At 38.1% G+C, this 24,832-nt stretch overlaps 6 protein-coding genes across 6 annotated transcripts; 3 read left to right on the plus strand and 3 right to left on the minus strand.

Moving 5' to 3' along the window:
• Positions 1-975: 975 nt before the first annotated feature.
• Positions 976-8,760, plus strand: GCK72_013284 (uncharacterized protein; the record flags this gene model as incomplete). Its single annotated transcript, XM_053729775.1, has 13 exons — positions 976-1,005; positions 1,230-1,364; positions 1,522-1,700; positions 2,075-2,243; positions 2,430-2,493; positions 2,540-2,875; positions 4,173-4,291; positions 4,432-4,537; positions 5,262-5,491; positions 5,747-6,038; positions 6,198-6,265; positions 7,910-7,992; positions 8,151-8,760. 13 exons carry the CDS (start codon positions 976-978, stop codon positions 8,758-8,760), a joined length of 2,421 nt encoding a protein of 806 aa, XP_053584547.1.
• Positions 8,761-15,601: 6,841 nt separating this feature from the next.
• GCK72_013285 (uncharacterized protein) lies at positions 15,602-20,045 on the plus strand (the record flags this gene model as incomplete). The annotated part of the gene is made up of 8 exons (XM_053729776.1): positions 15,602-15,685; positions 15,780-15,925; positions 15,969-16,059; positions 16,109-16,252; positions 17,552-18,057; positions 18,804-18,888; positions 19,425-19,929; positions 19,984-20,045. 8 exons carry the CDS (start codon positions 15,602-15,604, stop codon positions 20,043-20,045), a joined length of 1,623 nt encoding a protein of 540 aa, XP_053584548.1.
• A 294-nt stretch (positions 20,046-20,339) lies between these two features.
• Positions 20,340-20,839, minus strand: GCK72_013286 (uncharacterized protein; the record flags this gene model as incomplete). The annotated part of the gene is made up of 3 exons (XM_003089875.2): positions 20,340-20,471; positions 20,598-20,732; positions 20,783-20,839. The coding sequence occupies 3 exons, from the start codon at positions 20,837-20,839 to the stop codon at positions 20,340-20,342; spliced, it is 324 nt and encodes a 107-aa protein (XP_003089923.2).
• A 583-nt stretch (positions 20,840-21,422) lies between these two features.
• GCK72_013287 (uncharacterized protein) lies at positions 21,423-21,926 on the plus strand (the record flags this gene model as incomplete). The annotated part of the gene is made up of 3 exons (XM_003089876.2): positions 21,423-21,479; positions 21,532-21,666; positions 21,795-21,926. 3 exons carry the CDS (start codon positions 21,423-21,425, stop codon positions 21,924-21,926), a joined length of 324 nt encoding a protein of 107 aa, XP_003089924.1.
• A 92-nt stretch (positions 21,927-22,018) lies between these two features.
• GCK72_013288 (uncharacterized protein) lies at positions 22,019-22,858 on the minus strand (the record flags this gene model as incomplete). The annotated part of the gene is made up of 1 exon (XM_003101208.2): positions 22,019-22,858. One exon carries the CDS (start codon positions 22,856-22,858, stop codon positions 22,019-22,021), a length of 840 nt encoding a protein of 279 aa, XP_003101256.2.
• A 688-nt stretch (positions 22,859-23,546) lies between these two features.
• GCK72_013289 (uncharacterized protein) lies at positions 23,547-24,359 on the minus strand (the record flags this gene model as incomplete). The annotated part of the gene is made up of 1 exon (XM_003101179.2): positions 23,547-24,359. The coding sequence occupies one exon, from the start codon at positions 24,357-24,359 to the stop codon at positions 23,547-23,549; it is 813 nt and encodes a 270-aa protein (XP_003101227.2).
• Between the last annotated feature and the right edge of the window lie 473 nt (positions 24,360-24,832).

Genomic DNA, 24,832 nt, shown 5'->3' on the forward strand with positions numbered 1-24,832 from the left:
CATGCGCATGTAGAAAAACTGTCAAAAAATGGGGGAGAAATGTAGAAAAGTGGGGAACATAAATTTAAGAAAATCAGACTTGTCACGGGCCGGGCCGGGCCAAAATCAGGAAAAATCTCGGCCCGGCCCGGCCCGCTCGGCCCGTTTTGAAACATTTTTTCAAAACATTTTTTGTTTTTCAACTTTTTTTTGGAAATTTTTGGAAATTTTTTGAACTTTTTTGAACTTTTTTGAAAAAAGTATAGTTTTCGAATGAACATTTAAAATTGAATCAAAATGTGAATATGTATGATAATTTAAGCATTTTTACTCTTTTTTTTCGAAAAATTAAAAAAAAAAATTGGTAAAAATGGGTACCCATTTTTGAATCCGGGCCGACCGGGCCGGGCCGGGCCAAGAGAAATTTCGGCCCGGCCCGGCCCGGTCAAGAAAAATCTCGGCCCGGGCCGGCCCGATTTTTGACAAGTCTGAAGAAAATAAATTTTTCCCCGTTCGTGAATAAAGTAAAATATATGTTTTTTTACATAACCTGAATAGCCCCATTAGCGCCGTGGCAAGGATTGTGGTAGAAGAATGTAGAGAAAGTTATGCAAATTGTGAAACATACAATTTTATGGGAATTGTAGCAAAATTTCGAAATAGTAATGACGGGATTGTAACGCTTTTGTTTGGAGTTCTGTTTTTATCGACACGGTTGAACAATTATAATGATTTACTGCGCAATATTCGGAGATTCTAGAAGACTTTGAATATTGAAAAATTATTCAAAAACGAAACCTTGTTAAGGAAACACTGTTTTAACTCTATCATATTTATTTTTTTTGACTGAACAGTCCAGTAAAAAGTAAATCAAACTCTTTTGATTGATGAAACAGGTTCATACTTGCAAACTTTCGGCCCGGCCCTGGCACGGTTTTGAAAACGATTGTTGAAAAAAAAAAAATATCTTTGAATACTGTACGTGGCAGTTTCTTTATGAACTGCACAAAAATGGCTAGTTCGCTAGTAAGAGTGAAATTCGCAATATGAGGTTATTATGTGCCAACACCCGCAGTAAAGTTATCAGGATTAATAATGCACATACTTAAATTGAAAATGAGTTGAAACAGTTTTTTTTAAACTTTGAAGATTTCTAAATTTGAAATATGTACTGTTACTGGTATTAAAAAAGTAATTTAATTTATCCAACTTTAGTTCGTACATCACAAAACTTTTATCAACTTTTTCAGAAACGAATCGAAAAAGCGAAATGCGAAGTGCCGAGTCTGAACAATTATTCAGATGATTTGTGTACTCTAACACAGCCGAATGCAGCTACAGTCCTCCACGCACTCAATATACGATACACTTCTAATGTTATTCATGTAAGTTTGATTAGTGGGGAATTTCTGTTTCAAGTAGTTGGTAATTGTCAGAATTTTTACTATTACAATAATTTGGGATTCGTTAATTCATCAAAAATTATCATTGTCAGGAATAAATTAGTTATCATATTATTCAGAAAGCATAATCAATTTACAGACATACTGCGGTCTATTCTGTGTCGTCATCAACCCGTGGCGAACAATTCCAATATATTCTGATGAAGTGAAACAATTATATCAGCATCGAAATGATCTACCTCCACATGTTTATTCTGTCGCACAGAATGCATTTCATGGAATTTTGAAAGGTGGAAGGAATCAGTCGATTCTCATTACGTGAGTCACTGGGTTATACTGTTTCAGGGAATTATTAGGATTTGAATGAGCGGAGATTATTCCAGTTTCCTCAATACGCAGATTTCTAGGTGTGATATTAGCTTTTCACAGTTCTTACAACTGCGCTCCACCGAAATCCCCTTGAGAAATGACTCTTTATCTCTGAGTCTCTCAATTTTCCACACTATTTTCTTTTCTTTCGGTAGAGCGCGGTAGTAAGAAGCGTGCAGTGCTAATAACTATAATCTATCAAGAACAAATCAGGACTATACAATATTACGGTTTCATCAAACTCAAAAATCTCTGCTCTGTTCATGGTTTAATATTATATCAAAGCCTTTGCTTCTCAAAATGCACAAATCTCTCATTTTCAGCGGAGAATCAGGAGCTGGAAAAACCGAGAACACGAAGAAAATCATCGATTTCATTCTGAGTTCTAGTGGTTCAAATAACACAATTGGAGAGTGTGTTGTGACGAGTGGAGTACTGTTGGAAGCAATGGGAAATGCGAGAACCACTCATAATAGCAATAGTTCTAGATTTGTGAGTTTTTATTTGTCTATGCTGGGACGTAGCTTTGTCTATGCTGGAGGTAGCAATATTTAAAGTAAAAGGAAGGAAATTCTGAAGTAACTGAAACTGAGAATTTTGTTTATTCACAGTTTCAGTGTGTTTCAATAACTGTTCTCCAAAATTTACGAGTTGATACTCGAGTTGCACGATTTTCAGGGAAAATTCATCAGAATCGAGTTCGACGAGAACTCAAAGCTAATCGGAGCCAAAATTGAATGCTGTAAGCTCCCTCCCCTCGCCTAATCTCCCCCATCTGAAATTTCCAGATCTCCTCGAAAAGTCTCGAGTAGTCTCCCAAAGTGATGGTGACCGAAACTTCCACATTTTCTATCAAATGCTCTCCAATTATTTCGATAATCCGCACAAAAGTTTTCTGAAATTATCGAAGAAAGTGGAACAGTACAAATATTTGCGAAATGACGACGCATCGATTGATGATGCTGAAACTGCTAAACTCACAGATGAAGCATTCTCGAAGATTGGATTCAGTGAGGAGGAGAAGATCTGGATATTCCAAATTCTGTCAGCAGTTTTGTGGATTGGAGATATCAAATTTGGAGAGAGGAGTGGATTAGATGTTTCTTTTGTGGAGAGTATGCAAGGTAGGAATACAGATCAATCAATTCCACGACACGAAACATGTGTAATTGAACATTGAATCTGTTATTACTTCTATGAAACTGTAAATGTTAGAATTTGGTTGCCTTGCAAAGGAAAAGATCGTAACATAGGAACAATAAGACACGTGAGAATGAGATGAGAATTTTTCAAAATTTGACTGTCGGTACTGTCGATTACTCTAATTAAACTGATACAGATCAGTTCCCACTCAAATTTGTGTCTGTTTCAAATCCTACACTTTTTTTTCATAGTGAATCATACTTTGATATCTTTGTTTTTTCACAAACTGAATTTCGGAAATTTGTGAAAAAATTAAATAAATTCAAGCTTCTGCTGATAAATACGAAAACACTTCACGAATAAATTCAGAATTCGGCAGGCTCGGTCGGTCGGCAGTCGGTCGGGTCCGGTCGGCGGGCCGACCGAACCCGACCGAACGGAATGAAAGCCTTACTGTGGTTAATCGACTACTGTAAATATCGAAACAGTAAGAGGTCAAAACTCGGTCAAAGCTGCTATGTCCGTTTCAAACTTTACGCAAATTTTCTCAAATTTTAACAGTTCAATAGTGAGTTAGCTTGATGTTTCGCTCATTCAAAGGGATTAGAATTATTTTAAGAATAACCAAGTGTCTGGGAGATTATTAATAAAAAAATTTTGATTGGTATGAAATCAGAATCAGTGTTGTGACCCAACAAAGCGTCTCTTAAATTCCAAGGAATCACTTCGATTCTGGAAAAACACCAAGCTAAAAGATCTCTTTTTGACCACGCGGTTCTGTTTTTTCACTTTAACATTTTTCTGCTACAGTAAATATTTTTTTAAAGTAGCTGTAACAATTGTTAATTCCAATATTTATTCATATTTTTACGTTGTTCAATCCAAATCCCACATTCCATCACTGACGCTCCAAACCATTCGATCTCACCACTTTTACTCTCACCTGTCATGTCTTTTTCAACATTTCAAAGTGAAATGTCTCCCAGTGTCTTCTCACTCATTCTCTTCTTTTTAACTTTTTGTTCGAAACACTAAACGAAAGAGAATGAAACAAGAGGATGAGTTTAATTGATGATCGAACAAAAATTCGTTACACACTCGCCTCTTCTATCTGTTTTTCAATCGTCACTCACAGGGGTTACGCGAAATAAAAAGTGTGCAAAAAGAAGATAGAAACAGTAGTGAAAAAGATGGATGAGTTGCAGTGAACACATAGAAAATAGAAAAGAAACTGATTCGGAATGAGGGACTTTTTGATGAAAAAAAATGGAATTTCAGAAGTGGACAATATCGCCGAGCTGCTGGAAATGAAAAGCTCGAAACTGGTGGATGCATTGACTCAGCCGACGATAAAAGTGCATGATAAACTGATCAGGAAGAATCAGAATCTAGCTAAGGTGAGGGAATTTTGAAAAATATCAAATTGATGTCTTTTGCATCCCGGTGTAGTTGAAAATTATATAAAACGGGAGATTTTTTTGGATTGAGTTGCATTTTTTTTAATTTCTAACCAAGATGAAAAAGTAAATATTTTCAGACTCTAAGTTCAGCATCTGCAATGGCAAAAGTACTGTACGAGAGATTGTTCGGATGGGTTGTCAAAAGATGCAATGACGCATTTTCAGTGGATGATACTAAAAGCTGTAAGTTATTTGGGGCAACAAGAGCGAATCATGAATCTTCGTCATTGGTTTCTTATAATTCAATACAAGCTTAATGTTAAGTTTGAAACACAAATTTGGTGTACACCCGTTCACTGTTTAGCTGTGTGTTTTTGTACACTGATAAGAGATAACTGACTAGCAAAGGTAGTCAAGTTACAGGGGAGTTATAGGACGTGATCTATATCATTAGAAAGCTGAGAAAACGCTGATTCCAAACATATAATCAGTTTTTGCCCTCGATATCTGGCATAAGAGAAAAACAAGGCCAAAATTTGGATTACTGACAAGACATTACCCACACCATGCTGCCGTTATTTTACACAAGTCGGTTAGATAATGACTAAGTGTCCAAACTTAGACCTCGTTTTTCTTGAATACTAGGCCTTGAGCGCAAAAACTAAATATATATCCAAAATCAGCTTTCTCAGTTTTCCAATGATATATGTAGGTTACGTCCTATAACCCCATGGTCACTCGGCGGCCTTTCTTAGTGACAATGATACGAATACATAAGGGTTCTCAAAGCAGTTTTTGGAAATTAATGGAATGCCTCTAAATGTTTCCGATAACCTAATACGGTGTTTGATTGAACAAAACACATAATAGCAATTTGTTGAAACCGTCAGTTCATTTATCAATCATTCATTTGAGAACGAATATAACGATAGCAGTGTCGCATGTCAATTCTTCCCACTCATTACAGCTTGCCGAAACAGTCGATTCATCGCAGTTCTCGATATTGCTGGATTCGAAATCATTGAGAAAAACTCATTCGAACAGTTCTGTATCAATTATACAAATGAGAAACTTCAACAATTTTTCAATCATTTTATGTTTGTGAAAGAACAAAGTGACTATTTGGAAGAGGGAATCAAATGGACTCAAGTCAATTTTGCGAATCATCTCCAGCCGACGATTGATCTGATTGAAAAGGTAGGATTTGGAGATGGGGATTGAGGTTGCAATTCTTAATGTAAAATTATAACGATTTTTGGAAACAGTTCATCGAAATCAGACCAGTGAGAACGCTCAAGTAAGCCTAGAATTTTTTCAAAAATGCAGAGTAACTGGTCTGAAAAAAGTGTTCCGGTACAAAATTATGGGAATAGGAATCGATGTTAAAATAACTGAGCCAATCTGCGTGCTTGAATTATGAAATAGTACTGAAACCGTTTTATTTCATTCCAGCCAATGGGTGTTCTCTCCTTCTTGGAAGAAGAATGTGTTGTCCCCAATGGATCCGAGAAGTCACTCCTCGAGAAGCTCTGCTCAAATCTAGCCGGAGATTCTAGTTTCAAAAAGTCCAAACAATCTCAAAAATACTCGACAGTCCGACACTTCGCAGTTCAACACTATGCCGGAGAAGTCCATTATAACATTGATGGATGGTTGGAAAAGAATCGAGATAATGTGGAGACGTCGGTGTTGGATATCCTGTCACAGTCTACTCATCCACTGTTGAAAGTCTTGTTCCCTCCAGGTTAGATTTTATGATTCAGAGTGAGAGCGTTCGTTGACTCTGTCGAATTGTTCAATAGAACAATTCCCGGATTTAGAAAAAGTCTGAAACTGTTACTCACATTTTATTTTGCACGGTTTTCATTCTCATACTCAGTTAAATTTGATTTTAATGTTTCAGTCCCTGCAAACAACCTGAAGGCACGACGAGGCACTATCACCAATTCTACCGTTTCATTCTTGTATAAAGTGAGTTCGCACTGTTTAGTCTTGTTTGGACGGGTTCGTTTGCTTTTTTCTGTATATCCAATGTTATCTGATAATCAAAAGTGTGAAATCGTACCGCAATCATTCCGCAATCATTAATTTTCAATAGGTGAAACCTTTTTGATAAGAGTTTGAAGCAGAAAAATCTGCAGATTAAACATGAGCGAAATGCATAAATGAGCTTTTAAGATCAGAGAATGAGATAATAGCAGTTTACTATGATGACGTAACCAGGATCATTTTGTGCTTAAAAAAAACTGCTACAGATTGGACATTTGAATAAACGATCACCAAAATATTTGGTAATATAGTACTTTTTTATAGAAAAATCGGATATCCGAACAATTTTTCTTACAGTCAGTAATTATATTTAGTCAAACGTGGTAGGGACTGATTCCACTGATCGCTTCTTGAAAATAAAACAATTATGAAACAGTAACTACTATATTTCCAGAACCAACTACAATGTCTCCTCGACACACTTAACACGTCATCAGCTCATTTCATTCGATGCGTTGTTCCGAATTACAGTGCGTCCAATAATCTTAAGATACCCCCCTAAAATGAAGATTCCGAGAGAATAGGAGATGATCTGAAAAAACTGTGAATGCAGTTCGATTCAGAATCTTCGAAAACCACAACAAACTAATTTTCAGGAAAAAATACCTATTTCTGAGCACGTGACCTCAAAAAAACACTTTTTTGGCCGTCCAAAAATGATAAGACACCCTCGATTTTTTCGATTTTTCACGCATTTGACTAGCATGAAAGAGCTTTAAAACATTAATTATTATTCAAAAACAACAAAAAAATAAAGCGCAAATCAATAACTTGAGTTCCCTCCATTGTCCTGAACAACTTCAGTCATCCTATTTTTCATGCTTCCAACGACAGATGCAGTTTTTAGTTGAAAATGGTCAACTTTGTGACTGTGGCACGGCCTACCTGATAGTCTCACAATATTGATTGTTAGTGGACTACACAGATCACAAGTAGAGCTTCATTTTTGTAGTTGACAACTTTTTTGTACGGGCACATCCTAAGAAGTTACAGGCAGTCAATGTGAACAGCTCAAAAAGTTTTTTTTTAGCACTGAAAAAGGGCAACAATTGCGAGCAATTACTTTGACAATTGATAACTTCTTAGGATGTGCCCGTACAAAAAAGTTGTCAACTACAAAAATGAAGCTCTACTTGTGATCTGTGTAGTCCACTAACAATCAATATTGTGAGACTATCAGGTAGGCCGTGCCACAGTCACAAAGTTGACCATTTTCAACTAAAAACTGCATCTGTCGTTGGAAGCATGAAAAATAGGATGACTGAAGTTGTTCAGGACAATGGAGGGAACTCAAGTTATTGATTTGCGCTTTATTTTTTTGTGTTTTTGAATAATAATTAATGTTTTAAAGCTCTTTCATGCTAGTCAAATGCGTGAAAAATCGAAAAAATCGAGGGTGTCTTATCATTTTTGGACGGCCAAAAAAGTGGTTTTTTGAGGTCACGTGCTCAGAAATAGGTATTTTTTCCTGAAAATTTGTTTGTTGGGGTTTTCGAAGATTCTGAATCGAACTGCATTCACAGTTTTTTCAGATCATCTCCTATTCTCTCGGAATCTTCATTTTAGGGGGGTGTCTTAAGATTATTGGGCGCACTGTATGAGAAACTTCCAGGCAAAATTGATGCTCCGTTGGTTTTGTCTCAGTTGAAGTGAGTTTTTGATATTTATTCAGACCTTTTAATGTACTGCAAACATTTTGAAATACATAGGATAACGATTTCATGAAACAGAAGATTTTAGAGATAACATGAGATCGTGAAGCTTTAATATTTATGATATTTTTGAAACACTTCCAACATTTTTTTAGATGCAATGGTGTGCTCGAAGGAATAAGAATCTGCCGTGAAGGCTACCCATCACGTCTTCCACATTCAGAATTCATTGAGAGATACTCACTTCTTCTAAAGAATAAAGAAAAGGTTTCTGGAGCAAGTGAGAAGGAGAAATGTGCTCATATCTGTCAAGATGCAGACGTTCGAAAAGAGAGATACGCAGTCGGAAAGACAAAATTATTCTGTAAAGTTGGAGTGATTTCTGAGTTGGAAAGGAAGAGAAATGAGTATATCTCATCGTTTATTGTATTGATTCAAGCCAATATTCGATATCTGAATGTTCAAGCAGATCTATTGGAGAGAAGAAGAAAAGCAGAGGCAATTGTGACAATTCAAGAGAATGTCAGACAATTTGCTCAGTTATCCCAATGGCCGTGGTATCGGATACATCATTTGGCGAGGGGATTGATACCCAAGAATAGGGATAAAGAGAGAATTCAGGAGTTGGAGATGGAGAAAATGAAACTGGAAGAGGAGATTCAGGAGATGGAAGTGAAGAATGAGGAGGCGTTGAAGGAGAACTTGAAGTTGAGCATGGTGGGTGGTTTAAGAGATACTGTTATGTCGCGAGGAAGAGTAGAATAGAGTGTGATAGACAGAATAATAGTTTACTTGAGCACAGGTTTCTCGTATAGTCGAAACCAAAGAATAATCAATAAATAAGAGTTCAATACTACGTAGAAGTTCACGTCACGTTAATGCCAGCGAGGGCGGCCACGTTCCTTGCCAACACCTCCCCCCTTCGACGACGAATTAGGTAGAACAAAACGATTCGAGGCTGGAGCAACACCTCGGTCACGAGCGGCTGGATGATTCGGATGGTAGGATCCTCGTGATTTTCCTCGATCTTGACTTGGAGCTGGACAAGGATCGAATCGGTTTGGAGCACGCTTTGTCCGTTGGCTTCGTCGCAAAGAATGACTTGGGTTAGTACTGGATTCGGATTGTGGACCTTTGGTATTCGCTGGATTGATGGCAGTGGCAGTTGTGGTGTTAGCTGAAGCACTGCGGTTGCTGGTAGTAGACTCTTGAGCTGCTCTTCTGTCACTCATCATATCCATATCACAATCATCAGCAAAGTTCACTTCCTCTGGTGCCCGCGCACTTCTTCCACTCACTCTTCTACCAAATACCTCTTCCCCAACGAAAGTATCACAAAAATCTGAGGAAACATCTGAGGACTGAAGCGGGTCTGAAAATTGTAATGAGTTAAGCCCCTCCCTGTGAACCCTCGGGCCCCCAGATAGTTGGTTCTCTACCCCGTCACCTTCAGCCTGTCCGAAAAACATTGGAAATACAGTCTCCTCAAACATATCCTCTTTACTTCTGTCTCCGAAACGCAGTCTCAACTGGTTCGCATGAGATCGATGAAAACGTTCACCGACTTGAACTTCATATAAGACGTTACCGAAACGTCTTCGGACAACTCCCAAACCCCATGACGACTTGTTTCCACGTTGGATTTGCACATAAACTTTTTGACCAACCTGAAAACTTTTAGCGCGCGCCGCATTATGCTGATCATATTGATGTTTCATGCTTGCCTGATAACGAGATAACGCGACTTTTTGCTGATTTTTTGCGCTTGGAATTAACAGTGACAAATTGGTACGGATTTTTCGATTGAAGTGCTTTTCAGCTGGAGTCATTCCATTCAAAGCCGCATGTGGCGTGTTTCGGTAATGATACAGGAACTTGGTTAGCAACTGTCTCGTAATTGAGCCAGTACCTTTCAACTTGGCCAGACCTCTTTTTAGAGTGTCTACCATTCTCTCAGCAGCCCCGTTGGAGCGTGGATAGTATGTGGCAGTCGTGGAGTGTTGAATTCCATGGGTTTTACACATGTTCTTGAATAGCGAACTAGTGAACTGAGTTCCATTGTCAGAAATAATCAACTCAGGAAAACCATGTACACAGAATATTTCCTCCATTAAATCGACTGTAGCCACTGCAGAGATAGTTTTTGTCATCTTTACTTCTGCGTATTTCGTTAACGCGTCCACGGCAACCAGCAGATAAGTTCCATCTACAGGTCCTGCATAATCAAGATGAATTCGAGACCATGACTTCTTCGGAGCCGGCCACGGATTCAGAGGAGCCACGATAGGCATCTTTGATTGTTCTTGGCAGTTGGAACATCTGAGCACAGCTCGTTCCACTTCAGAGTCAAGTCCTCTCCAAAAAACGTATGCTCGCGCTTTTTGTTTCATTTTGATAACTCCCGGATGGCCCTCATGCAATTGAGTTAGCACAGCTTCTTGGAGTTTCCTGGGTACCACGACTCTATCATCAATCATCAAACAATTTCGAATAATTTTCAACCGGTCCTTGTAACGATTCCAATATTTCTCGATGTCGGAACACGGTTTTGGTTTCCACGAATTATTCCTCACCAACTCCATAATTGTAGAGATCTCATTATCAGTTTCCGACGATTTCCGGATATCTTCTGAAGTAACCGGTAGATGGTTTGGGAACTGGTCCTCATCATCGTCTTCTTCAATAATCTCGGCAATTACAACGTCATCTTCGTCGCGTGGATAGTTCTGAATCATTCGAGACAACCAATCGGCTTTCGAAAATTTAGCAGTTGAAATGTAACTGATGTCGAAATTGTAAGCTAGCAATGTTGTAGCCCAACGAACTAAGCGGTTTTGAGAATGCACCGGTAAGTCTCTGCTATCTCCGAATATAGCTAACAACGGCTTATGATCTGTCTGAAGTGAGAACTTTCTCCCGAACACAAATTTGTGTGACTTCTTGACAGTATATACCAGAGTCAGCGCTTCCTTCTCTATCTGACTATATCGCTTCTCTGTATCCGTTAACGATCTTGCAAAATGAGCGATTGGAACTTCTTGTCCATCTGGAGTTTCATGCATTAGAACTCCACCAATACCATACTGACTTGCATCGGCAGCGACCATAATCTTCCAATCCTCTTTGAAGCGAGAGAGCATCGTGCTATCAGCAACGGCATTTTTTAGTTTATCAAATGCATTCTGCTCAATTGGGGTCCATTTCCATTCGACGTCTTGTTTCATAAGTCTGTCCAACGGACCTCTTAATTCACTCAATTTTGGCACGAATCGACTGTAGAAGCAAATGGCTCCTAGGAAAGAAGCAAGCTGCTTCTGATTCTTTGGTGAATCCATTTTCCGGATGACTTCAGTCTTCTCTGGATCGGGTTTTCTACCTTCTCCATTTACTATGAAACCGAGAAATTTTATTTCTGACTTAGCAAATGTACACTTCTCAAGACTGACCTTAAACCCATATTCCTGAAAACGAGCGAACAACTTCTTGAGAATTTTCTCATGTTCCTGCATCGTATCAGTAGCCACGATGACATCGTCAAGATAAGCGGCTACACCGGGTATCCCAGCTATCAGCTTGTCAATCACTTTTTGAAAGACGGCTGGTGCTGGTTTCAATCCGAATGGCATTCGTCGATATTTAAACAATCCCAAATGAGTATTGATGACGGCCAATTTTTGAGCTTCTTCGTCAAGTTCCAATTGAAGGTAAGCATCACGTAGATCAATCTGCGAGAATATACTTCCCTTCAACTTTCCGAATATATCTTCACTAGTGGGTAATGGATGGTGCTCGTCCTGCAACGCAGCGTTGAGCCCTGAGCTCTTGAAGTCAGCGCATATTCTGATCTTATCAGAGTTCTTCTTCCGGACGACGACAATGGGCGAAGCCCAATCTGTGTGTGACACCCTCTCGATCACTCCCATGTCTTCCAGTCTTTTCAATTCAGTTTCGACCGCTTTCTCAGAACCATACGGCACTGGACGACTCTTCTTAAAAATCGCCTTCACATTCGGAAGAGTACGAACACGAGCTTTCTCTTTTTTGCACAATCCCAACGTTTCCTCGAAAACTTGTGGATAATCATGTTGCAAAGAACTCTCCAATTGGCTGATTTCCTTTTTGGGAACAGATGTATTCACGGTTTGCACCATTACGGCTAGACCTTCACACATACCTGGAGACTGAGAAATCCACGACATCCCAATGAGATTGTCGTCCTTTGCTCTAACGTACACATAATCAGTATACTGTATTCCTTTTAGCTCAAAAGAAACGAGAGCGCGGCCTTTCACGGACATTTGCGTTCCGTTTGCACACGAGATTCGATGTGGAACCTTTTCCAGTTCCGGACATCCAACATCCTTCCAACTCTGCTCATTAATTAATGTGATTTCACTGCCAGTGTCTACTTGGAATGACAATAACTGACCATCAACATTCACACGCATCGTTGGCTTAGACACATTATTCTGATTCTCATGTAGACCATCTACTCGAACACATTGAGTTTTTTGCACTCCTTTCTTACCCCAGTATCTACCCTTCTTCTTTTTTCCCGAGCTTTGAGGACATTGCGGTGCAAGGTGTCCCCTTTCTTCGCATTTGAAGCAGGTAACTTCTTTATTCGAATGAGAGTCAGACTTATTAGCTGTAGTATCGGTTTTGTTTTTGTTGTCTCCTCGGAAATTCTTCTTCTCAACCTTGTTCACCCCGACTTGCTGTTTCGGCGATGAAGCCGCAACTGTCTTGGTTTGTTGCTTCAGCTGGATGAATCTAATCCACTCATCATGGATAGCCGCCAATGTGACGGTCTCCTTCTTTCTTTCGCTCTGCTCAGCCCACTGCATCAGATATGCCTTTGCGGCAGCGTCCCCTGGACTATCCAACCCTCGAAGGAACAAGAACACAGACCAATCATCAGAGGTCATGGTTGACAGTTTCGCGTCTAGAACGGCTTCACTGATCTTGTTACTGTACTCCAATGGGTCATGGAATAGTCCCGACGAGCGGCTTATCTGTAGGCATTCTTGTCGTCGAATCATCATGCTTCGATGAGATCCAAAAACTTTATTGAGCGATGCGACTGTATCTTTGAAGGCGATTTCGTATATATCACCCGAATCTCTTTGAGAATCAACATATCTGTGGAACGTAGATTCCTCTAACGCTCCTAACAATAACCGAACTTTTTCTCTTTCCGTCAGATCCTTTCCGTCTTCTGTGATGGTCAACTCGTTACGCGTTATCCACTTCCGGAATGCGTCCGGCTCGTCCAGAATGAACTGAAACTTTGGGATCCGACGAGCCAGATCTCCCATGAGACGAGCGCTGTACCCCGATCGCAACGGTGTGGTTGTGATAGCGTCCCCTCCCAGATTCGATTCTGACCCCCCAGTCGCGCGCGCCAAACTCTCCCGCAATAACTTGTTTTCTTCGAGTTGCCTCCTGTTAACCTCAGTAGAGACTTCGATCTGCTCGCGAAAAGCTCTCAGAGTTTCTGTTAACTCTTTAGCCATAATCATTTTTTCGTCCCCCATAATACCTTATTTTTCTTGCAAATCCTGATCGCCAATGTTATGTCGCGAGGAAGAGTAGAATAGAGTGTGATAGACAGAATAATAGTTTACTTGAGCACAGGTTTCTCGTATAGTCGAAACCAAAGAATAATCAATAAATAAGAGTTCAATACTACGTAGAAGTTCACGTCACGTTAATGCCAGCGAGGGCGGCCACGTTCCTTGCCAACAGATACAAAGGTACTTTTCGGTTCACTGAAAAGATTGGTTTCTCCCAGTACTTGATAGTTTTTAGAAACAGAAAATCTATCAAATTTGTGTAACAAGATATCGTTGAATTACACTTTTATCTTCTTTTTTGCACATTTTTCTCGTGAGGATTTAAAGAATTTTGATGGTTTTTCGCATGTGTTTAGAGGCTATAAATTATAGCCTTCACCACCAATCTCTGTTCTGTTTCATTTCATTTCATTCCTTTTGATTTATCCTTTGAATTCATTCCAGTAGCATGATTTCTTGTGAAATATTTTTAGACACTAGAAACCACAAGCTATGTTAAACATTACTCACCAAATCATCAAGCAGTTCTAGAATTTTACCAGGTTCCAAAAACAGAGTTTTAACTCACCGTTTTCATGATCTAGTTGAATCATACCAGTTTCAAATTACAGTTTTGTGGAATACTTGAGAACGTATCAAACGTTAAATATTTCACAATCTTTGTAAAATATTTGAAACTGTGTTCTGTAGTGAAATTCCGCATAAAAAACTGTCACAAGGATTAATTGGTTCCTTGTTTCAGCTCTTGGACCGAGAGAAAACTGAGAAAATTAAAGTGCAAAAGGAGATGGAGGAAGTGGAGAAGAGAGGGAGAGAGGTGAGTGGGTTTTATTGAATATTTGGGAAAATAAACGTTTTTTTTTGGGGAGAATATAGCAGCCTAAATAGTTCCCGGAAAAATTGTTTCTGGTTTCCCAAACATGTTGAAACAGTATTTTTTGTCATTGGCTGTGAAGTGGTGGTGAAGTTTGTAGCAATATCTATGTAGGAATAGTGACTTTTTTGGAAAAAGTAGTTGCTCAGATGCCATGAAATTAGATTACGAAACTTTGAAACAGAATTTTCCTCTGTTGTTCAACATGGGTGTACCATCTGACATTTCAAAAAAAAATCGAGCATTTCTTTTTGGATTTCCGGGTAAGATCTTCCTCTTACTAGCGTTCAATATTTTATGTTTCTATTAATTGTGAGAAGGCAAAAATAAATCTTTTTCGAAGCATTTCACGAACTTTCCGTTTTTGGCAAACTCTTTAAAAAGTCCATTAACATCTTGAAAATAAGGAAAATTATACCAACTTTTCTCTTAAATTGGGAGGTTCCGCATTAGATGTTCAGCCTTCCAACCTTTTATGTCTAAACATTGAAACAGATTTTTGATCCCATCAAAAACTTCTGTGTTGGAAACGTATTTCAAAACAAATTCGCTTTTTATTAGTTTTCATCTTGTTATTGGTCTTGAGAACTAGTTAACTAGCCCCTTCTGAATTGAATTTGAAGTGGAAGACTCCTGGAACAAGTTACTCAATATGAAGTTAGTTACATATGTGAAGAGTCTGAAACTGGATGTTCTTTGGTAGAGACAAAAAAATGGTAAAACATTTCAACCAATAAAAAACCCATAAAATGAGTTAATTAATGGGAATAACCTTGAGTCAACCAACGATTGAACTGAGCAACCAATAACTTCTCAAGAATCTTCACAAATGATTCAGATATTCTTTTCCTAATTTCAGTAGATCTGCAATAACACATACCATAAAACATTCAAAACCAGTCACTTTCAGAAACTACTGGAAAAAGAGCGTGAATTCCGAAAGACAATGGAAGAAATGGAGCAAAATGAGGAGATTTTCAGTGTTTTGGAGAAGAAATACAATGATCAACACAAGAAAGTTATGGTCAGTTTTCTTAGATAACCAAACTATTATTAAACATACAATAAAATAACAATAGACCGAAACCGATATTTTTTTCAAAAAGTGATGAAATGGGGGAACTTCCAATAATCTTATAGGATTTTTTTGTAGAAAATGAACGACGTTCTCCGAGATTATGAACGCAGAATTGAGCAGTTGAATATGGAGAAATCGGATTTGGAAGCGGAGAATTTGAAGGTATTTACATTTGTATTGGATTGGAATAAAAGAAAACTATGAATTCTCGAGAGAATACAATTTTGAAAGAATTCGAAACAGAACATATTTTCAGCTGAAAGAAGCCCAAAATCGACAAGATTCTCATTATGGAAATATGGAAAAGGAGTGGATGGAGAAGACGTCAATGATTGATGAACTTCAGAATCAGGTGCAGAAACTTCTGGATGAGACAAATGAACAGAAGATTACGATTGCTAAGTAGGGAGGAATAGACTGAAATTCAAGAAAAAAGAAATTTCAGATTGGAAACAGCGTTGGAAGATGAGAAAGCAAGACATTCGAGACAGAACAACACGATTGGAGAAATGCAAAAATTGATAACGGAATTGAATGTGAGTTCCGAAAGAGATTTATCTGAAGCACAGTTGCCTCCACTTTCAGGAAAAGATTGCACGTCTTGATAATGTTGCTCTGAATGAGAGGAATTCGACGAGGAAGATTGAGAGGGAGAAGGAGAAATTGAATGAGGAATTGACGACGGCGAAGGAAATAATTCAGAAACAGGCGAAGAAGATTGACGAGTTGGTGAGTGGGGAATTTCTTTGTGTTTCATCGAATCTTTTTGAGTTAAAACGAAATTGTTATCTTAATCAATTGGTGAATTTTTCAAACTATATGTAGATCATTGGCACAAAATAACCTGAGGAATTTTATTCCTGAAATTTCCGAATTCATGATGATCACAAATAAGAATTGATAGACTCAATTATTGTTGAACACTTGAAAGTCCTTTTCATAACTGTAAATTTTGATCAAGTAAGTACAGAGTTATTCAGAAGAATGCTCAGCAGAACAAAACTATAAGCAGGGAACATAATATATACGTTATATTATCAAAACTGTAGTGAATAAAATCGAGAATTATTAAGTGAAAAGGTATTGAGTTTTGAGTTCGGGAAGATATTGCGAGGCATTAAAATAACTCTGAACAAACATTTCGCTTTTCCCCAATGGGAACTACATATATTCGCTTCGAAAAACACTATCCTATGGAATTCCTGTTTCACAAATTTTTGACAAGGAGCTACATAAAGTCTGGTAATTTCAGTAATTATAGTGACTACTGCTATCATCTCAACTCCAGGTGAAACCGTTTTTTTTCTCAGATGGGACGTGTGAATTACGGTAACCATGATTCTTAAAATCACAGCCAGACTGAAACAGGGCATTTTAACTTCTGAAACTTCTGAAACCACGCTTCATTTTCAAAAGTTGAGACTTTCTGTTTCAACGTCACTAGATCATCTTAATAATGCAACTATCTTATCAGTTGGATATGTATTATCATTCCATATTAGAAAAAGAATGTCGAAAACTAGGACGCAAATCGGAACTAGTTTCTCTGTTTCATGTTGAACATAATATGTTTCTTCTCAAATTTCAGTCGATGGTAGCATTTCAGACCGACTATATCAACTCTATCGAACTAGCCATAGTCACGTAATTTGCGAGAAATAGTGCGGAATTGTTTGAGAGTTCAAAAGTTCTAGAGTATTGTAACTCGCATTGCATCGTCGGTCAAATACGTCTTTCCATTTCTCAGATATCTGAAACCGTATTATGCATTTCATCAGTTGAATATGAAGCGGTACAAAGCTGAGAGCATCAATGGTTCCAACGAAACCAAGTTATCTAAATCTAAAACATCTGAAACACAAATTAAATGTTATAGATTAGTGTAACAAAATAACCTTCAAGGATCAATACAACTTCTCTGATCCAAAATTTTCTACTTAAAACCCTCTAGAAGCTGCGAAATTCTGTTTCAACTTCACCAGATTCTCTCGATTTGAAATTTCATCTGTTACGATTTCATTGTTTCAGAAAGACGAATGCCGAAAACGTGGAAACGAAGTGAACAGATTGGAGAGGAAACTAGAAGACAAGGAGGCGATGATGGCTGATTGTGTGAAAGAATTGAAGGATAGTCACAAGGAAAGACTCAAAGAAATGGAGCAGAAAGTGGAAGATGTGAAACGGAAAAATTCGAAACTAGAGAATGAGAACTCGACTCAGAAGAGTCAAATCGAGACATTCCAGCGAGAATCGAGTGTTGATTCGGATTACGGTAGATCTAGTTCAGGGAGATTATCCACGTTGGGAAGACAGTATTCACTCACTTCGATTGGCTCATTTTCATCGATTCGGACTGTTGGATTGAGTCGAAAAGACTCGGTTTCCGATATGACGTCATCTATGTATTCGTTGAGAGGTCGGAGAGATTCCACGTATGATATGACGTCATCGATTTCGAATTCTGTTGGATTACAAAGATCTCCGTCGACTTCACAGGTTATGGAGAAGGAAAGGAGAATTTTGGAGTTGGAAAAGTAGGTCACATTGGGGTTTGGATTTTTGGCCATCTTTTTTTTTCAGTAATACTGATACAGCTTTTCGCCCAAATTCATGAAACTCGAGAAATGGAAAAGTTTGTTTTCTTACTAGGGAGTGTTCCAGACCTAAATCGGCTTTTCAAATTGACTCATATCCTATAAGGTACTTCTCAACACGCTGATTCCGAATATGTGATCCAATTTTGCAGAGTGCTTCATTGAACAGATATATGCATTTTAAGTCATTTACAGTGAAAAATTGCATTTTTCAAGAGATTCAAAATCAATTTTAAACCCATTTTTTCCAATTTTTCTGTGTAATACGTGTAAATCAAAGTTGAAAGAGAACACTAAGAACATTAACTGATTAAAAAATTTTGAAAAAAAGTTTAATCACAACTGTCCAAATGTCAAAAATCAAAGTGATATAATTTTTTTTTCTGAAAACTTTTTTCATTAAAAAACGTTGCTAATGTAATTTTTCAATTTTTTTGCAATTTTTCACTTGAAATGACTTAAAATGCATATACCTCAGTTCAGTGGAGCGTTCTGCAAAATTGGAATACATTTTAGAAATCAGCGTGTTGAGAAGCACTTTATAGGATATGAGTCAATTTGAAAAGCCGATTTACGTCTGGAACATTCCCTAGTTAGCTTGGAAAAAACTGATTTTTCCGTTCCTATGAGTTTTCAAAACGGGACAAATTGGTAAAGAATCTGATGAAATGTCTGGGCATTTTCAGAGAAAAAGCAGCAATCAACACGGATCTTCAATTGGTCAAACGAGAGTTGGATGTCTACAAATCACAGTTGTCAGCTGTTGAATCGGTAGGCATTATTTCGTTTTCGAACTGATTCATCAATTGTGTTTTTGAGTTTGAACTAGGCTGTGTTAATTATGAAACTGAAAAGTATGGCTTCGGTTTGTAACACTAGTTTTCAAAAGAGCTACGCGAAAGAAGTTTTCATGACAAAAAATCCAAAATGAGCTTCAAAATTATTGCTCCCAAATACACGGAACATGAAACAGTAAAAACTTTGTTTGGTGATTGAAAACGCACAAAAAGTCAAGATGGTTTCAGTAGAGCTCGTTTGTTATTATGAGATTCAATCATTTGTGAAAACTTTTTTCGATAAAAGGATGTGGGGATTCAGAACTCCATTTAGAATTTTCTTGTCTTCAGTATTTGCCAGGTTATGGACCTATTCACAAGATAGCAAAAAAACCAAAAACCTTTTTTGCTAGAAGTAAAAAGGTTTTTTGCTATCTTGTGAATTGGACCATTATGAAGAAACCAGAGCAGTGGGATAATCAACCAACAATTACTTGTTCCTAAGTCAAAACAGAAAAATTAGTTTTTCAGGAAAAAGAATCTCTCCAAGCGACACTCCGAAAGCAAACGAATCAACTGCAAGAAACCACCCGGCAATTCAATTCTGCACAGAAAAATGCAGATAATCTTGCACTTCGACTGAAAAAAGCACTCGCAGATTGTGATGAATGGAAGAAAAAGCATGAGGAATCAATAAATGAGAGTAAGACAGAGATACTGGCAGAACGAAAAAGAGCAATGGATAGAGCAGAGGCATCTGAAAAAGAGACTGAATTGAAGCAGAGTCGAATGGCAACGATTGAAAGTGCAAAGAGTGCATTGAGTGGGGAGTTGGCAAGGACTCAGGCAGAATTGGATAGATGTCGACAGATAATTGTGCAGTTGGAAGAGAATATCAAGAGTCAGGAGACGCTGGGAAACAGTTTTGAACGACATCAGAGCAATCTCAATTTCGAAATTGAGAATTTTAGAGATGAGAATTGTGCGTTGAAGGCGAAAATTCGAAGACAATACAAACAGATTGAACTTCTTACTCGTGAGTTATCTGTTCTTCTGAAATATTTATTTGAAAATCTTTTCCTGTTTTCAGAGCAAGACGAAACCAACGATGAGTTGAATCATTTCGAAAACAAAACCGAGAGACTTCTCTAATTTTTTTGAAACCATTTCCTTGTTTTTATTATTTTTCTTGTTACCTATTTTATATACTTGTGTTTCGACTTGTAGTGTTTCCCCCTATCACCGGTGTACAACCCAATTGTTCGTGGTCAATAAACTCATTTAGATGCGACCTTGAGATATTGGGAAGCGGATATCTGAAAAAAAACTGATTTAAAAAAAACTAAACGATAACACATGTGCATGAATGAAAAAACTCCATTCATCAGCTGTTATTGAAGTTCGAAAATCTTGAAAGCAATAACAATTTATTAAGATATAATGGCCTTAGTCGAAAAGTCCGAATCCCATGTCGTCATCAGATTCTTCCTTTGGCTCCTCCTTCTTGGCGGCCTTGGTGTCAGCGGCAGCAGCAGCTGGGGCAGCGGATGAAGCGGCTGGAGCTCCTCCTGAGGGCACCTGAAAAAAATGGACTTGGATCAAGTTTTCACGGAATAGATGACTTGAGCACAACTTGGGCAATAGCTGAAACGTTCTCAAAGACGTTATTCAAAGTCTTCCACAAAAATGTGATAATTAACTCACTGAAGCTATTCTTGTCATTCCTTCGGCAAAAATCTCTTCCATATTCCTTCCTTGAAGCGAAGCGACGACTTTGTTGATATTCTCAACATCAGAGTCAATTCCTACGGAGCTCAAAATCTTTTTGAGGTCATCAGCCTGAAAATTGATATTTTTCATAAAAATTGAGAAGCAAAGAAAACAATTACCTTTGGGTCGGAGTTTCCGCCGAGACTGGCGAGCAAATAGGCAGAAATGTAACGCATTTTATCTGAAAGTGAACTCTTGAAAACAAAAAAGAAAGCAAGCAAAAACGGTAAAAAGCCAAAATTTCCAAGAACGATTTTTTTTCAAAACTGTTATTAAAAACGACATGTATTTCATTTTAAATTGCTGTGGAAAACATTTTAATAATTTTCGGCTTATTTTTAAACAAATTTCTTCCGAAAATATGAATGAAATCGCAAGAAAACTGATGAAAACCGAAAATAAAAATTGAAGAAAATCTTTTTTAAAAAATGTATTTTAAAGGCGCACGCAATTTCCCCACTGGTGGGTCTCGCGACGCCTCAATCTTCTACAGTACTCTGCAGCAGCCAAAACGAGATTTTTCTTCATTCTTGAAGTTTTTTTTTGAATTTTGAAGATTTCTACCCAAATTTTTCGATTTTTTACAAGAAAAATTTCAATTAAACTCACTCTGTCTTATTTATAGCTGTGTTGGAGCCTTGCCCGATTGAAAACTACACTTTTTTGACCGTTAAAATAAAAATTTAGGCCATTTATATTTCCGTGTCTCTTTACATTTTTTTTCATTTTTCATTTTGAAACTATTTTTTTTCAGGTAATATGCGTTACACATCGGCTTACTTGCTCGCCGCTCTTGGTGGAAACTCCGACCCGAAGGTGGGTATCGCCATCTAATAATTGTTTCACAATCAAACGATTATCTTTTCAGGCTGATGACCTCAAGAAGATCTTGAGCTCTGTCGGAATCGACGCCGATGCCGAGAAAGTCGACAGCGTCGTGGCCGCGCTGAAAGGAAAGAACCTCAAAGAGGTTATTACCGAAGGAAAGGCTAAAATCGCTTCAGTGAGTTAATAATTCAAATTTTCGGGAAACTCGTCATAGCGTCTTTGAAAGGGTTCAAGCTCTCGCAAAATGTTGAGCGAAAAGCCAAATTTTAAAAATATTTCTTTTATTCAAAATTGTTGTTTTAGGTACCCTCAGGAGGAGCTCCAGCCGCTTCATCCGCTGCCCCAGCTGCTGCTGCCGCTGACACCAAGGCCGCCAAGAAGGAGGAGCCAAAGGAAGAATCTGATGACGACATGGGATTCGGACTTTTCGACTAAGGCCATTATATCTTAATAAATTGTTATTGTTTTCAAGGTTTTCAAACTTCAATAACAGTTGATGAATGGGAGTAAGTTTAAGAAGTAAGACTTTAATTGCACATATTTTGATAGAAAAAGTCATTGAAATAGTTATAATACGAATTGTCACGTAGCAATGATTGATATGACGGTAGTTGTGTATCGTAGAGCTTTGCGCAATTCGCGCAGCTAGAGTATTCTATCTGTCGGCACTTTCTGTTCCATGTAGCATGCATTCTCGTTCCATTATTAATCCCAATCAGAGCCAATTCGTTTCGATGCTGACATACTTGAATAGTTAGATGATGTGTGTGAACAGTTGAGTTGTTCCTCTTATAATTGTTGATAGCTAACGCTTGGCATGCTACGAATCTCCTTTTGTCAGAATCGAATCGGAAACAGCGTGGTTCATCGTACCGGTTGTTCGTAAAAAGAGTCAATTCGTTCTTACATTTTTGAGTCAGGACTTGCATAGTTTCTTCTTTCAAACTGATTGTTGACCAGTAATCAGGTTTGTGCAACAGATCGAAAATAATCTCTTCTCTGTACCGGATTTGTCTTTCATATGGAGTCTCCAGATATATACAAACTCCTGCCACATATCTCACTCCAGCCACCACGAACCAAGCTACTTGTATCGCATCGTCGCCAATCATTTGATATTCGTAATAACTATCAGGAGGACCTTTATGTTTTGTTTGGAATGCGCCTGGTACTGCTCCACATTTGAAGTTTCGTTTAGGAATTGAGACAATACACGTGGAATCGGGAATCGCTACAGAAACTTGTAAGTAGGTTTGCAGTAGTGTTCTTATCATCTCAATCATCTTTTTCGGTAGCTCCTCTCTGCTTTTCTCGCAATATCTTTTTTCATAAGACTTGGTATAAATGGTAAAACGATTCCGCTTCATTGCTGAAAATGTAGAGTCGAGCTTGATCATCCAGTTGGGTCGTTTGGAAAATTTGGTGATTTGGTGGAATTTCCGAGATCGGATGTATAGAACGATCATGGTAATGATGTATATTATCTGAAAAATAATTTGTTGGGTAAAACAAGGAATCTAGAATACTTACAGAAAGTATTAAAGCGAATACCACCATAGCCAGAAAGCCATCTCCTTTTTCTTGATTTGTAGGTTCGTTTGTTGCTCTTACCCACGAGCAATTGCAGTTTGAGCTCATCTTTGACTAGGGAACTTCAGTCATTTAATTTTAAAGCAACTAGGAAGGAGGAATCGATATTCTCGTCGTAGAGCATTCAAATGAGAAAGGAGGAGGAGAAAGCTGTTGTCGAGTGACGTCTCTCCCCTAGCTACACTGCGTTTATAAATAGAGCTCGTGATGTCATTGGCTCTTGCACCGTTGTCAGAAATATCTATGATATTTATTGTGAGATTTGCGATTTGAGGAAAAAGGAAAAATATCTGAAGAAGATCTTTTTATTGGAAGAGCATTTAAGAAAAATAGCATTGTTTATGAAGTTCATAAAATTATGAATTAGAAAAGAACGTTCAACGACCAGCAAAAGATTTTGAAGAAACCCATGAAAAATGATAATTTGAGAACAAGGGAAAAGTTTTGGGTACATAATAAAGAGAATCAGTACAATGATTGATATGTGGGTGGTGGTGTTTCATTGAGTTCCACACAACTCGCACAGATAGAGTATTCTGTATGTCGGCACTTTCTGTTCCAAGTAGCCTGCATTCTCGTTTCATTATTAATTCTAATCAGAGCCAGTTCGTTGCCATGCGGGCATACTTGAATAGGTATATGATGGGTGTGAACAGTTGAGTTGTTCCTCTTATAATTGTGGTCAGCTAACGCTTGGCATGTTACGAATTTCCTTTTGTCAGAAACGAATCGGAAACAACATGGTTCAGTGTACCGGTTGTTCGTAACAAGAGTCAATTCGTTCTTACATTTTCGAGTCAATACTTGCATAGTTTCTTCTTTCAAACTGACTGTTGACCAGTAATCAGGTTTTTGCAACAGATCGAGAATAATCTCTTCTCTGTACCGAATTCGTCCTACATATGGAGTCTCCAAGTATATACAAACGCCTGCCACATATCTGACTCCAGCCACCACGAACCAAGCCACTTGGATCCGATCGTCGCCTATCATTTGATATTCATAGTAACAGGCAGGAGGTTCTCCATGTTTTGGTATAAATTCGCCAGGTACTGCTCCACATTTGAAGTTTTGCTTAGGAATTGAGACAATACACGTGGAATCGGGGACCGCTACTGGAACTTGTAAGTAGGTTTGCAGTAGAGTTCTTATTGTCTTCATCATCTTTTTCGGTAGCTCCTCTCTGGCTTTCTCACAATATTTTTTTTCATAATATTTTGTGTAAATGGTGAAACGGTCCTGTTTCTTTATTGAAAATATAGAGTCAAGTTTGAGCATCCAGTTGGGTTGTTTGGGAAATTTGGTAATTTCGTGGAATTTCCAAGATCGAATGTATAGAACGATGACGATAATTATGAATATTATCTAGAAAAATAGTTGTTTTTTTGTGTAAAACTAGGAATCTAGAAAACTCACAAAAAATAATAACATTATTCCCATCATAGCTAGCATGGCTTCTCCTTTTTCTTGATTTGTAGGTTCGTTTGTTGCTCTTACCCTCGAGCAATTGCAGTTCGAGCTCATCTTTGACTAGGAAACTTCAGTCATAAAATTTGAAAGCAACTAGGAAGGAGGAATCGATATTCTGGTCGTTGAGCATTCAAATGAGAAAGGAGGAGGAGAAAGCTTTTGTCGAGTGACGTCGCCCCCTTCGCTACACTGCGTTTATAAATAGAGCTCGTGACGTCATTGGCTCTTGCACCATTGTCAGAAATATCTATGGTGATGATAATGTTAAGCGAATAGTTTTT

The sequence above is a fragment of the Caenorhabditis remanei genome, chromosome IV, assembly GCF_010183535.1.
Source record: "Caenorhabditis remanei strain PX506 chromosome IV, whole genome shotgun sequence".
In the NCBI taxonomy this organism is placed as follows: domain Eukaryota; kingdom Metazoa; phylum Nematoda; class Chromadorea; order Rhabditida; family Rhabditidae; genus Caenorhabditis; species Caenorhabditis remanei.